Source organism: Bos taurus, chromosome 1 (genome assembly GCF_002263795.3).
Source record: "Bos taurus isolate L1 Dominette 01449 registration number 42190680 breed Hereford chromosome 1, ARS-UCD2.0, whole genome shotgun sequence".
Lineage (NCBI taxonomy): Eukaryota > Metazoa > Chordata > Mammalia > Artiodactyla > Bovidae > Bos > Bos taurus.
Window position 1 is genome coordinate 102176054 of NC_037328.1, and position 12806 is coordinate 102188859.

General features: G+C 44.4%; 1 protein-coding gene across 1 annotated transcript; it reads left to right on the forward strand.

Annotated features, from left to right (window-relative positions):
- The first annotated feature begins 3193 nt into the window (after positions 1-3193).
- Positions 3194-11786, forward strand: SLITRK3 (SLIT and NTRK like family member 3). The gene is made up of 2 exons (XM_003585687.6): positions 3194-3842; positions 8458-11786. Exon 2 carries the CDS (start codon positions 8476-8478, stop codon positions 11416-11418), a length of 2943 nt encoding a protein of 980 aa, XP_003585735.1. The 5' UTR covers positions 3194-3842; positions 8458-8475; the 3' UTR covers positions 11419-11786.
- The last annotated feature ends 1020 nt before the right edge of the window (positions 11787-12806 follow it).

The window sequence follows — 12806 nt, forward strand, 5'->3', positions numbered from 1 at the left end:
GGCAACCCACTCCAGTATTCTCACCTGGAGAATCCCATGGACAGAGGTGTCTGCTGGGCTACAGTCCATAGGGTTGCACAGAGCTAGACATGACTGAAGAGACTTAGCACACAAAATAAAACTATGGACATATAAAAGGTTTTCCCAATGGCTCAGCAGGTAAAGAATCTGCAGTGTAGGTGAAACAGGAGACACGGATTTGATCTCTGAGTTGAGAAGATCCCCTGGAGAAGGAAATGACAACCCACTCTAGTACTCTTGCCTGAAAAACCCCATGGACAGACGAGCCTGGAAGGCTACAGCCCAACGGGTAGCAAAGAGTCTGACATAACTGGGCAATTAAGCACACACAAGCATGGACATATAATTGCCTTCACAGAATCCACTAAAACTCACAATACAGAATCACTCCAAGGCCCATGAAATTTACTACCCTGCTGCTGCTGCTAAGTTGCTTCAGTCGTGTCTGAGTCTGTGTGACCCCATAGACGGCAGCCCACCAGGCTCCTCCATCCATGTGTATTCTCCAGGCAAGAATACTGGAGTGGGTTGCCATTTCCTTCTCCAATGCATGAATGCATGCTAAGACGCTTCAGTCGTGTCCGACTCTGTGCGACCCTATGGACAGCAGCCCACCAGGCTCCTCTGTCCACAGGATTCTCCAGGCAAGAATAGTGGAGTAGGTTGCCATTGCCTTCTCCACAACATTTTTATAGCCTGAAATATTTGTGTTGGAAGTACTCAACACTAACAATCTGCCTTCTCTATTCAGTCTTATGTAGCTCTCCAGTACCCTCAAGCCATACCAAAATCTGCTCAGTATTAACATGTTCAGGGTCCTCTCATCAACAAATAACTTTGAAAATCAAATAAAATGCAAAAAATTTTTTTCAAAAGTTAAAGAGATTCAGCTGTTTTAGAAATGATGTTGCCTGACGGCTTTCAGGGTTACTCTAATATCCTCCAGTCCTAAAGCTCAGGGGTGTGTATGTGATTTCACACCTGCCCACATAGAATATGGTGTACTCAGGAGTGATTCTCCTCAAATTGAGCAACCACCTGAAAAGGCCAGAAACATGTCTATGACTCATCAGCTTACTGATGTAGCTTGGTTTCCTCTAAATCAGACTGATTTGTTATAGGTATGGATCTTTTTTGCAACCTTTCCTGGATATAGCTCTTCAAAACTGAACTTAAAGACTTAATGATTGTGAAACCTGAGATAAATGTTCTTTTCATATCCATGTTTTCACTTATGTAAAATTCATATGGAAGTATTTATTACCTAAGAAAATACTGAGGAAATGTTTGGAATTCATGCCAGTAGATATGCAAAGCTACATTTACAGGAATAAGTTTTGATATCATGGTACTCTTTTATCACTTTCTTGGTTCCTATAGATATCTTGTTAATCTAAATAGTTTTAAAGGAAACAGTATTTTGGAAAACAAATTGGAACATTGCAATTATTTTTTTAAAAAACAATATGTATTCACACTCTATACATAACTGATACAGTTAGTATACTGACTTTGGCATATATTTGATCAAAAAAAATTCACAGGCCTCTAGTTTTTCAATATAACCAGTTTCATCCTTGTCATTTTTTAATGAAGGTAATATGGACACTAGACTTCTCATATGCATATAATAAAGAGTAACAATGATATAACACAGAAAATAGAATCCATTAAATAAAGGCTAAAATCGTATCTTGAGACCTGCTCCTCAGAGATTTTCATATATAAAAGCACTGTCTCTTAGTAAGGGTTGAGTTAGAGTTCCTTTGAAAGCTTTTGAAAATAGGGTGAGTTCACGTTACATCTACAATTGTAATAGCTACACAACTTCTCTTGTCTTGGACAATTTATTGCATTCACTTCAGGAAGGAATGGTAAGAGATACAGAGATGATTCTGCAGACTCTGTCCTATTCAGTTTGGTAGCTAGTGGAAGACTGCCCTCTCTACCAACACAAGTCTCTGATGAACGGGATCTATTAAGAAGAACTGCGTTGGTTTACACTGCAGATTGAATGGAGCATTAAGTGACTGCTTTAGTATGACTTCAGTGGGGGTAATGGTCGCCTTCAGTGGGTATATAATGTTGCAATAATACTTTCACATAGGTGCAACAATTGTTCAAGTGTCCTTAATTTGTCTCTATCCAGCATATCTCCGTTAAATTTCCCCACCTTCCTTCACTCTACAATCTTATTTTCTTCCTTCTTAGCAGGTGTAAACAGATGAGCAAATACACGTACTCTCAAATTGTCACTTATGTATCATGAAGGTGGAGGTCTACTGCAAATAACTTGAAAACTGCTTCTAGGAGGCGTTTAGCGATACCGCCCACCGAGACAGGTCAGATGCGCTTAATTTGATCACCCCCACCCCCTCAGGCCTGGGCTGTAATTTTCCAAACAACCATCTCTCATTTGCAAATAAAAGTTAAAATCAATCCAGAGATACAGAATGCTAACTTCTTGTTAGTCAAATTTACAGGGTTTTTCTTTGTAGAGCTGCCAGATTGTGACCGATCAAAAGAGGAGAGAGAGAGAGAATATGAATATCACTTGCTTCCTTGCTTCCTAAGCAGGGATTTGCCTGCGATGCACAGCGAAAGGACTGCGGCGGCTGATTTACACAGTTGGAGCAGAGGAGGGGCCGGGGGTGCTGGGGGGACAAGCTGGCGGAGGCTCCGGTGATGGGCTGATCTGGGGGCTCCCGAGCGGCGCTCCCTCCATGAGCGATTTGGGGGCGGCTGATGGATTTGCATTCGGGTTCCAGCCTGGCGTTCGGTATATTGTCTCCTAACACCCGACCTGGTGCTCCCAGTTTGGGTGCAGACGTTGGTAAGTAACGTGTAATCCGATTTTAGTTATTTCCTAGGCCATTAAAGTGGCACTTTTAAAGCAGGTCAGTCTTAAATGAGGCTGCCGCCGAGAGCGTCTCCTTGGCCTGAAGCATTCCGCGGTCCCCTTCCCCGCCCCCCACCCTCTCCTGCTCCAGAAGTGAGGACGCTTGAATGGTGAGCTGTCAGGGGGCTCACTTTCTGCCAACCGGATCGCTTCACCTTGGTGTTTTACCCGAGATCCCCCAAATTCAAGTCGAATTTGGAGTGTTCAGCCATACTGTTGTATTTGTATCCCGTCTCTCTTTTTCTCTCCTCCTCCCCCCGCCCCCACCTTCGCTGTCTGGCCAATGCTGGGATCTGGGATCTGGACACCCCCTTCCAGCCTGCTTCCCACTCCACCCCACCTCTTCTTCTCTCATCTACACAGCACCCACCCCCACTTCCACCTACCCAAAGGGTCAAGAGCAAAGACACCGGGAGAAGGCAAGGTCTAATCCCAGCTCCCTTTAGGGAAGGAGGCCTCGGGAAGGGATTGCGCTTTGAGTGACAACCTTTCAGGAAGCTAGAGAGAAAAACCCGGAGACCGAGCCAGGGTTCTCGGGGACCGTGGAGCTCACAGCTGAATCGAGATCACCGAGATCTGAAATCAAAGAGCTCAGTCCTGGGACACTCACGCTGCCTGCCTGCCATCGAGGGTATATAGAGCTGTGGTCCTGAGTGTCTGTCACCGGCATTGCCGCGCTAGGTGTGCGCCCGGCTCTCCCATTGGTATGCAGCGACCATTTCCCTGCGAGTCTCAAAGGTGGAAACACTTGAAAGGATTACAAGCGTGATTTGGTGGCCTTTCTGAAAGTTGGCGGCCTGGGGAGGAGAAACTGCAGGCTACTGCATGATGGATATAATTCTGCCTCCCAGAGAGTTTGCACCTCTCGCTGGGAAGCCCCTTGGAGTAAACCTCGGAGATCGAGAGCGCTCTGCACTGATAGGTACTCGCCGCCATCCTTTCCTACTTTGCCTAATTGAAACCAGTGTTCTCGCGTGTAAGGATGTTCTTTGTAGAGCATATAGTTTGGCCGCGGTGGCTTCTGTACGCTCACAGGTGCTAGAGGGTTATATCTTTGAAGCGGATCATTTAGCTGTAAGGACGATGATAGAAAGAGTGGTACTGGAAACTAAAATACCCTCGGACCCCTTTTCTTGGGGGTGTAAATCGTAAGTAACTCCAACAAATAGGCCAGGTGGCAGAGCGAAGGGCCCCTCCCCCAGCGGATCGCTCGTGTTGTAAAGGATAGAAGGAAAATGGCTTGAGCTTTTTAATCATTTTCCATTTCTAAACAGACCCATTGTGCGTTTCGCCTGGCGACAGATTAGAAAAGGACCTCTGGAAGGATCAGGGCTTTTCAGAAAATGAATGATGCAGCATTTTAATTATTTGTTCTAGGGAAGATCATTTTGCTTCCATATTGGAATATTTAATCTTAGATATGGAGAGATTAGTGGGCTCGGAGATCCAGCAAAGGGGAGGGGGAGGTGGGAGGGGGCACTGTGGGGAGAAAGGGCTTCTTGTCCTCCCTGTGGACAAACAAATGATGCTGGGCGCTCGCAGCAGGAAGCGGTCGAAATCCGGACTCCAGGGCCCTTCATCTCCTAACTTTTGGAGCTCTTCCTATCTCTTAGATACCCTGCATCGAGAAAAAGGGAAGGAAAATGGTGAAATGCCCTTTAGGACATGTCCCGGATCAAGAACTTGGAGCGGGATGTGGGGGTGGGGTGGTGGTGGTGGTGGTGGTTGTAGTTCAAGACAGAACAGAGAATGATTGCAGAGAGGGCCATTTACTGTCACTGGAGCGCAGGGAAGCCTCCCGGTTACCCATCGACTCCATCGCATCTTGGGTTCCGATAAGATTCCTGAAATAGTCACCATCTCTGCACGTTGGGTACAGAAGGTGGTGTTGGGGGCTGGGGCGGGGGGCAGCTGGTGAAAGAGACGGGATTGCTCTGTTCTGAGCTCAGCTTCTTGGCTGAGACCGATAGATTGGGTGGGTCTGGAATGTTAAGGTTGGGGAACGTTAAGAGAATCCTGCCCTCCTGCTTACTTAGTCTCTGACAGCCACTGTGGAGTGTCCGACACAGGTGCGGTCACTTCTAATGCAAAATATGCAACTATCCTATGACTGATTTTTAAATAACGGTTTTTTTCTGTTAGATTATTTATATATATTTAGAATGGTAATGACATATACATTTGGTCTCGTGAAAAAGTGCTTTAAGAAAAACTCACCTCTACGGGCTAGCTAACTTTGAGCCCTTGGGCAAGTCCAGTTCTTTAGCGACCATAAAGCCTTTCCTTTCCCCGTGAGATGATGACAGGATTCATGTGTGTTGTGGGGGCGAGGGCGACATCCCCGAGGCACAGTTGTCGCTAACTAGACTCCTTTGCTGCACACTTGCCTCTCTCCAGTTTCCCTACTAAGGTGCATTTTCGTCCCAGCAGGTAGGACTGTAAAACCATCAGATGAGGCTTTAAAAACTCTTCTTAGAGAATCCTTGTGAGCTCTGATCTGGTGGCTCCTCTTCACTGAAATGTCTTCCCTCAATCAACCCCACCCTCAGGACTCTCTACCATCCTCTTCCCGAAAATACCACGGAGAAATATGAGGGGGTTGGGGGGGAGGGGCGGGGCAAATAAATGAAAGGAAAAAAAAAAAAAAAAAGAATCTAAACCCTGAAATGCTGCCCCCTATCCCCGCGAGGTCTTTCCTGGTGGAAGAAGTGAAATGTGTCATTGTTATCCAAGTGGTCTGCGTATCCTTCCAGAGCACTGGCTTGTCTCTGGTTTTTAGAAGGTGGAAGCAGCCAGAGCTGTTGAATCCAGGGGAAATCGAAGGCTCTGAACTGCTGCACAACAAAAGGATTCCTGGTGCAAAGAAATCGAAGCAAAATGCAGGAGAAACTCGGTCCAAGTCGCTCAGGCTGCCTGAGCTCTTACTCAGGACACCCAAGCAGAATCAGCTATATTCAGCTCTTCTGCTTTGGAGACCTGAATTTCCCTTTATCCCCGTCTTTGAGAGTAAGTGTGGGCTGTGAAAACGATAATTCTAAAGAACAGTCTTACTTTTCAAACTGTCTACACTAGAGAGCGGAGATTTGGGAACTAGAGGAGCAAACTAGTCAGGCAATGGTTTCCTTCAGTTAAATTAAGAAATCAAAATTAAAAAAAAAAAAAAAAATGCCAACCACCCCTTCCCCCGTCCCGACCAAAGGAATGTTTCCCTTTGGTTGATCTCTTCTTCCTTTTTAAAAAAATTTTGACAGTTTGTCATCTTGACCCCTCCACTTCTTTTCTCTCCCCTTAAACACACACACACACTCACACCCACACAACTGTATAGTCACGGCTTCCTAGTGCTCGCGCCCGACCCCATGGTAAGCGCGTTCCCCTTCTCGGGGCTCATTTTCGTGACGTGGAAAGCCGGATCCAGGGTTACAGCACATATTAAAAAAAAAAAAAAAAGCCAGCGCAAGAGAAGTCCGCGATTCTGCACTGTGATTGAGCCTGCCCTCCTCCCTGCCTTCCTCCCGCCCTTCCTCCAAGTGCCCAATGATGTGCTGCCGGTACCCAGGGAGAGCAGCTACGGCGGCGGCAGCGGCGGCGGCGGCGGCAGCGAAGCTGGAAGCCTGCAGCAGCCCCTTCTCTCTCCTCTATTGAGTGTGCCAAGCGGCAGTTCTGCATTCTAAAGAAACCCATTGAAAGGCCCCTTGCATTCCCAGCACGTCTCAAGCTTGCTTTTATTTTTTTTTTCTGTGGTCTCTCCCCCCACCCCCCACTATCCCCCTTTGCTTCAGCTTCAGCAAAAGGAAGGAAGGGGGAGGGAAAGAAAGAATCCTTAAACTCAAGCTTCTTCTTCTTCTTTTTTTTTTCCTTCCCCCCTCCCCCGATGATCAATGCTTAAAAAAATAAAAATCCTGCAAAATAGGTAAGTCAAAGCCATATGGAGCTTTTCTTGTCTAAATATCAGGGACCTCAAAAACAAGGAAAAACATAGAAAAAAAAAAGAATGGTAAAAAAGAAAGAACTTAAGTAGGTTTTAATATTTTAAAGGGGGTACAAGGAAGACTTATACTGCAGTGTAGCCTCATCTGCTTTCTTTTTTCATTTAATTGTTTCCAAAAATTGAGTACTGCATGCCTGAGGCAAATTTCTCTTTGCTTTCTTAAGGGTTCTCCTCTCCGTACAGTTGTGTACATCATATGCAAGCTGAATGTGGAGATTTATTCTTTTCACTCTCCCTATAAGTTGTATCATTGTGTTTTAAGTTAGGTTGACAAAATATTTCCTTAATGGATGCATCTGTGTGGAAAGAAAATACATACTAAAAACTCCGGTTTATTTTTATTGATCAAAAACAATTTAATTTTGATTGATATTTCAGTGACTTAGAAGGGCAATCTAATATAACTGCATCATTATAATTTATTTATATATGCATTTTCATATATGGATATTAGGCTCCAAGAGATCCATGGAGGAAAGCTCCGAATTATTAGATTAGTGCACTGTATTTGTTCCTTCTCATTGGAAAAGAGCAATATCTTTCTGAAATGTATTTCATGTGATCATTTATCAGGAGGTAAGAATCCAGGTTTCCACTATTTCTTGCCTTTACCCAAACCTCCTCTACAAATCACCTGCCATTCCATCTTTTTGCAGGATTCCTCAGTTGATCATGATGGAACAGATATACATTCCAAACTAAGCTCTGCAAGTGTTTTAATACAGACACTCCTAGGCTCAGCACCCTTTAGCTGTCACTATCTTTAGCTCTGACAACTGCATGGGCTTGTTCTTTAGAAAGGCTAATCACGCCTAAAGGATTTAAACAGCCAAATGATACACATATGTAGAAATAATGTAATTAAAGGAGATGTTAATAATCTGTGCTTGGGCAAAAGGGGTTGGGGTACAGTGAGTTACTGGGCATGCACTAAAATTAAGCATATTGTGCTCATTTCTTAAGAGAAATCTTGGGTTTTCCTGAGATACCAATCATCTTACACAGCTTAACATCTGATGTTGGTCCAAAGGCTCATAATCTATCATACTCTTTAATCTAATAACTTTGGGGCATGCCATATCTTTTTATGAACAGAAACCCATAGTTTAAAGAACATTTTCTTCCATCAGAGTTTCAATCAGATCCATAATAGGCACCTCTGATAGCAATGAGAGTTTTAACAGGCAAACAAGTGTAATAGCCAAATAATTGCCATTATTACTGAATCTGCCTATCCCTAAGAGGAATCACTGTATGCCACTTTCCTTGCTTGCTACAAGAGACAACAAAGGATGCTTTTGATTTAATGATACACCCTTCCCCAGGTATGGCTTGATTCAGGAAAATGTCATCACATGGCACAATACTTCAGTCTCCTAATTTTAAGATATAGGACATATTAAGCATGTTGATAGGTCATTTTGAGTGTCAGTTCAACAATTACTAAAGTTTTTATATCACTCTTAAAAAGGTCCACATATAGGAGTCAATTAGAGTAGTGTATATGATGAAAAGCTAAAAATCTGCATCTTTATTTCTGTTGCAGTTTTGTAATCAACCGCGAATGATGAAACCTTCTATAGCTGAGATGCTTCACAGAGGGAGGATGTTGTGGATAATTCTTCTAAGCACAATTGCTTTAGGATGGACTACCCCGATTCCCCTCATAGAGGACTCAGAGGAAATAGATGAGCCCTGTTTTGATCCATGCTACTGTGAAGTTAAAGAAAGCCTCTTTCATATACATTGTGACAGCAAAGGATTTACAAATATTAGTCAGATTACTGAGTTCTGGTCAAGACCTTTTAAACTGTATCTGCAGAGAAATTCAATGAGGAAATTGTACACCAACAGTTTTCTTCATTTGAATAATGCTGTGTCCATTAACCTTGGGAACAATGCATTGCAGGACATTCAAACAGGAGCTTTCAACGGTCTTAAGATTTTAAAGAGACTGTATCTTCATGAGAACAAGCTAGACATCTTCAGAAATGACACCTTCCTTGGCTTGGAAAGTCTGGAATATCTTCAGGCAGACTACAATGTAATTAAACGTATTGAGAGTGGGGCATTTCGGAATCTAAGTAAATTGAGAGTTCTGATTTTAAATGATAATCTCATTCCCATGCTTCCAACAAATTTATTTAAGGCTGTCTCCTTAACCCACTTGGACCTGCGTGGAAACAGGTTAAAAGTTCTTTTTTACCGAGGAATGCTAGACCATATTGGCAGAAGCCTGATGGAGCTCCAGCTGGAAGAAAATCCCTGGAACTGTACATGTGAAATCGTGCAACTGAAGAGTTGGCTGGAACGCATTCCTTACACTGCCCTGGTGGGAGATATCACCTGTGAGACTCCTTTCCATTTTCATGGAAAGGACCTGAGAGAAATCAGGAAAACAGAACTCTGTCCCTTGTTGTCTGACTCTGAGGTAGAGGCTAGTTTGGGGATTCCCCACTTGTCATCAAACAAGGAGAATGCATGGCCAACTAAGCCTTCCTCAATGCTGTCCTCTGTCCATTTTACTGCTTCTTCTGTTGAATACAAGTCCTCAAATAAACAGCCCAAACCCACCAAACAGCCTCGAACACCAAGGCCACCGTCCACATCTCAAGCTTTATACCCTGGTCCAAACCAACCTCCCATTGCTCCTTATCAGACCAGACCACCCATTCCCATTATATGCCCTACTGGGTGTACCTGTAATTTGCATATCAATGACCTTGGTTTGACTGTCAACTGCAAAGAGCGAGGATTTAATAACATTTCTGAACTTCTTCCAAGGCCTCTGAATGCCAAGAAATTGTACCTGAGTAGCAATCTGATTCAGAAAATATACCGTTCTGATTTTTGGAATTTCTCTTCCTTGGATCTCTTACATCTGGGGAACAATCGTATTTCTTATGTCCAGGATGGGGCCTTCATCAACCTGCCTAACCTAAAGAGCCTCTTTCTCAATGGCAACGATATCGAGAAGCTGACTCCAGGCATGTTTCGAGGCCTACAGAGTTTGCACTACTTGTACTTTGAGTTCAACGTCATCCGGGAAATCCAGCCTGCAGCCTTCAGCCTCATGCCCAACTTGAAGCTGCTATTCCTCAACAATAACTTGCTGAGGACCCTGCCAACAGATGCCTTTGCAGGCACATCCCTGGCTCGGCTCAACTTGAGAAAGAACTACTTCCTCTATCTTCCTGTGGCTGGTGTCCTAGAACACTTGAATGCCATTGTCCAGATAGACCTCAATGAGAATCCTTGGGACTGTACCTGTGACCTGGTTCCCTTCAAACAGTGGATTGAAACCATCAGCTCAGTCAGTGTGGTGGGTGATGTCCTATGCAGGAGCCCTGAGAACCTCACCCACCGTGACGTGCGCACTATTGAACTGGAAGTTCTCTGCCCAGAGATGCTACACATCGCACCAGCTGGAGCATCCCCCGCTCAGCCTGGAGATGCTCACCTTGCTGGGGGGCCGACGAGTGCATCACCTTATGAGTTCTCTCCCCCTGGGGGCCCTGTGCCACTTTCTGTGTTGATTCTCAGCCTGCTGGTTCTGTTTTTTTCAGCAGTCTTTGTTGCTGCAGGCCTCTTTGCCTATGTCCTCCGACGGCGCCGGAAGAAGCTGCCCTTTAGAAGCAAGAGGCAGGAAGGCGTGGACCTCACTGGCATCCAGATGCAATGCCACCGACTTTTTGAGGATGGTGGAGGTGGTGGAGGTGGAAATGGAGGTGGGGGCCGACCAACTATTTCTTCCCCAGAGAAGGCCCCTCCTGTGGGTCATGTATACGAGTACATTCCTCATCCCGTTACTCAGATGTGCAACAACCCCATCTACAAGCCTCGTGAGGAGGAGGAGGTGGTTGTTTCATCAGGGCCAGAGGCAGGGGGTGCAGAACGTGGGGCTCCTGTGACACAACCTCCGGGAATGGGGGAGGTTCTCCTAGGAAGTGAGCAGTTTGCTGAGACACCCAAGGAGAACCACAGCAACTACCGGACCTTGCTAGAAAAAGAAAAGGAGTGGGCGCTGGCAGTGTCCAGCTCCCAGCTCAATACCATAGTGACCATGAATCATCATCACCCTCACCCTCACCACTCAGCAGTTGGTGGGGTTTCCGGGGTAGTTGCGGGAACTGGGGGAGACTTGGTTGGGTTCCGCCACCACGAGAAGAATGGCGGGGTGGTGCTGTTTCCTCCGGGCGGAGGTTGTGGTGGCAGCAGTATGCTACTAGACCGAGAGAGGCCACAACCAGCCCCCTGTACGGTGGGGTTTGTGGACTGTCTCTATGGCACAGTGCCCAAATTAAAGGAACTGCATGTCCATCCTCCTGGCATGCAATACCCAGACTTACAGCAGGACGCCAGGCTCAAAGAAACCCTTCTCTTCTCGGCTGGAAAGGGCTTCACAGACCACCAAACCCAAAAAAGTGATTACCTCGAGTTAAGGGCCAAACTTCAAACCAAGCCGGATTACCTCGAAGTCCTGGAGAAGACAACATATAGGTTCTAACAGAAAAAGAAAAATACATTAGTGCTTTTTTTTTTTTCAAAAGAAAAGAAAAATAAAAGAAATATATCCCTTGCTCCCTTTACACTTGTCCCAATAACTCCATCCTCACAAACTTCCCTGCCCTGAACAGAACTGAAACCGCATGATAACTAGAAAATACAGATGTATGCTCTCCCCACTCAGATGTGATTTGGAGGAAGGGCCATACACAGATCATTAATCAATGAAGTGCCTTCGCAGACTTTTGCCAGCAAATGTTATCATTATTTTTTTATACTGAAACTTGAGACTTTGACTGTGCCATGTATAAGGTATATTGGGGATCATTGTATTGATCCTAATTAAGTAAAATTCAATGTGTCTTTTTATTTTCAGTAACTTTTTTATTTTAGTTGTAGTTTTGTTTTGACAGGGAGGGGGGAAAACAGATTGCCATTTGTGGTTTTCGTTCCTCTTCCCATCATGGCACAGATTCTGTACATGTATTAACAATGCAGTTTGCTGCATGCCTGGAAACTGCAAGACGGGGAGGGAGGGGGCGGGCTTTGCTGGAATGTTCTCACCCACTCGTTTTTTCTGTCACACACATACCCACATGCACATCACAAATCCCTGCACATAGTTAGGTCCCTAAACCTGCAGTTTCTTCCTTCTGGTGTAGGTACACACACACACACACACACACACACACACCCCTCATCCATTCAACCCAATCTAATTAGTTCGGGTTTGATCCATTCCTATCCTCTCCATAGCTTCACCTTCCTTTCTCCTCTAGTGTACAGCTCAAAACATCTCTCCTACCACCCTGGAAAAGTCATCTTCTAGGCTGGAGCCTACTGAAGTGGAGGCCTGATGGTTTAACAGCTGGAGGCACTCACCTAGGGATGAGCACCTTCTTTGTGACACTTCAGCCTGATGCCAAGATTTTTTGGAGAACATCTGCACTTTCTTATATATATATAATATTAAAAAAACATAAAAAAGCAACTGGGTATATATCACTAACAGCTTTGTAGGAAGCACTTTTAATGTTTTCTCTCTCACACACAAAGATTCAAAAGAAATGTGCATATATTTATTCTGTAATTTCAGTGATTATAAATTGTAAAGGTAATGTTTAATCATTGTATAGTGATTATGCGTCTGGTATAGCTTTCCTAATAAAAAGTTTTTGAAAAACATAATACATTATATATAGAGGATACAAAGCTTGAACTTTAAACTCCAGCTATGCCATGCCTTTTGTGCTCCCATTTTTTAAAATCTTTCTTTTACTTCTTACACAGAAAGCTAGTTTATTAACAAGTTTGATGCACTGTGATGTTAATAAATCTTGTAACTCACGACACCCATTCCACACACTAGGATAAAAATGGGACATAAAA

What these genes read in the sequence shown, in the direction of transcription:
- SLITRK3 (XM_003585687.6), top strand. Translation starts at nt 8,476, where the DNA reads ATGATGAAACCTTCTATAGCTGAGATGCTTCACAGAGGGAGGATGTTG.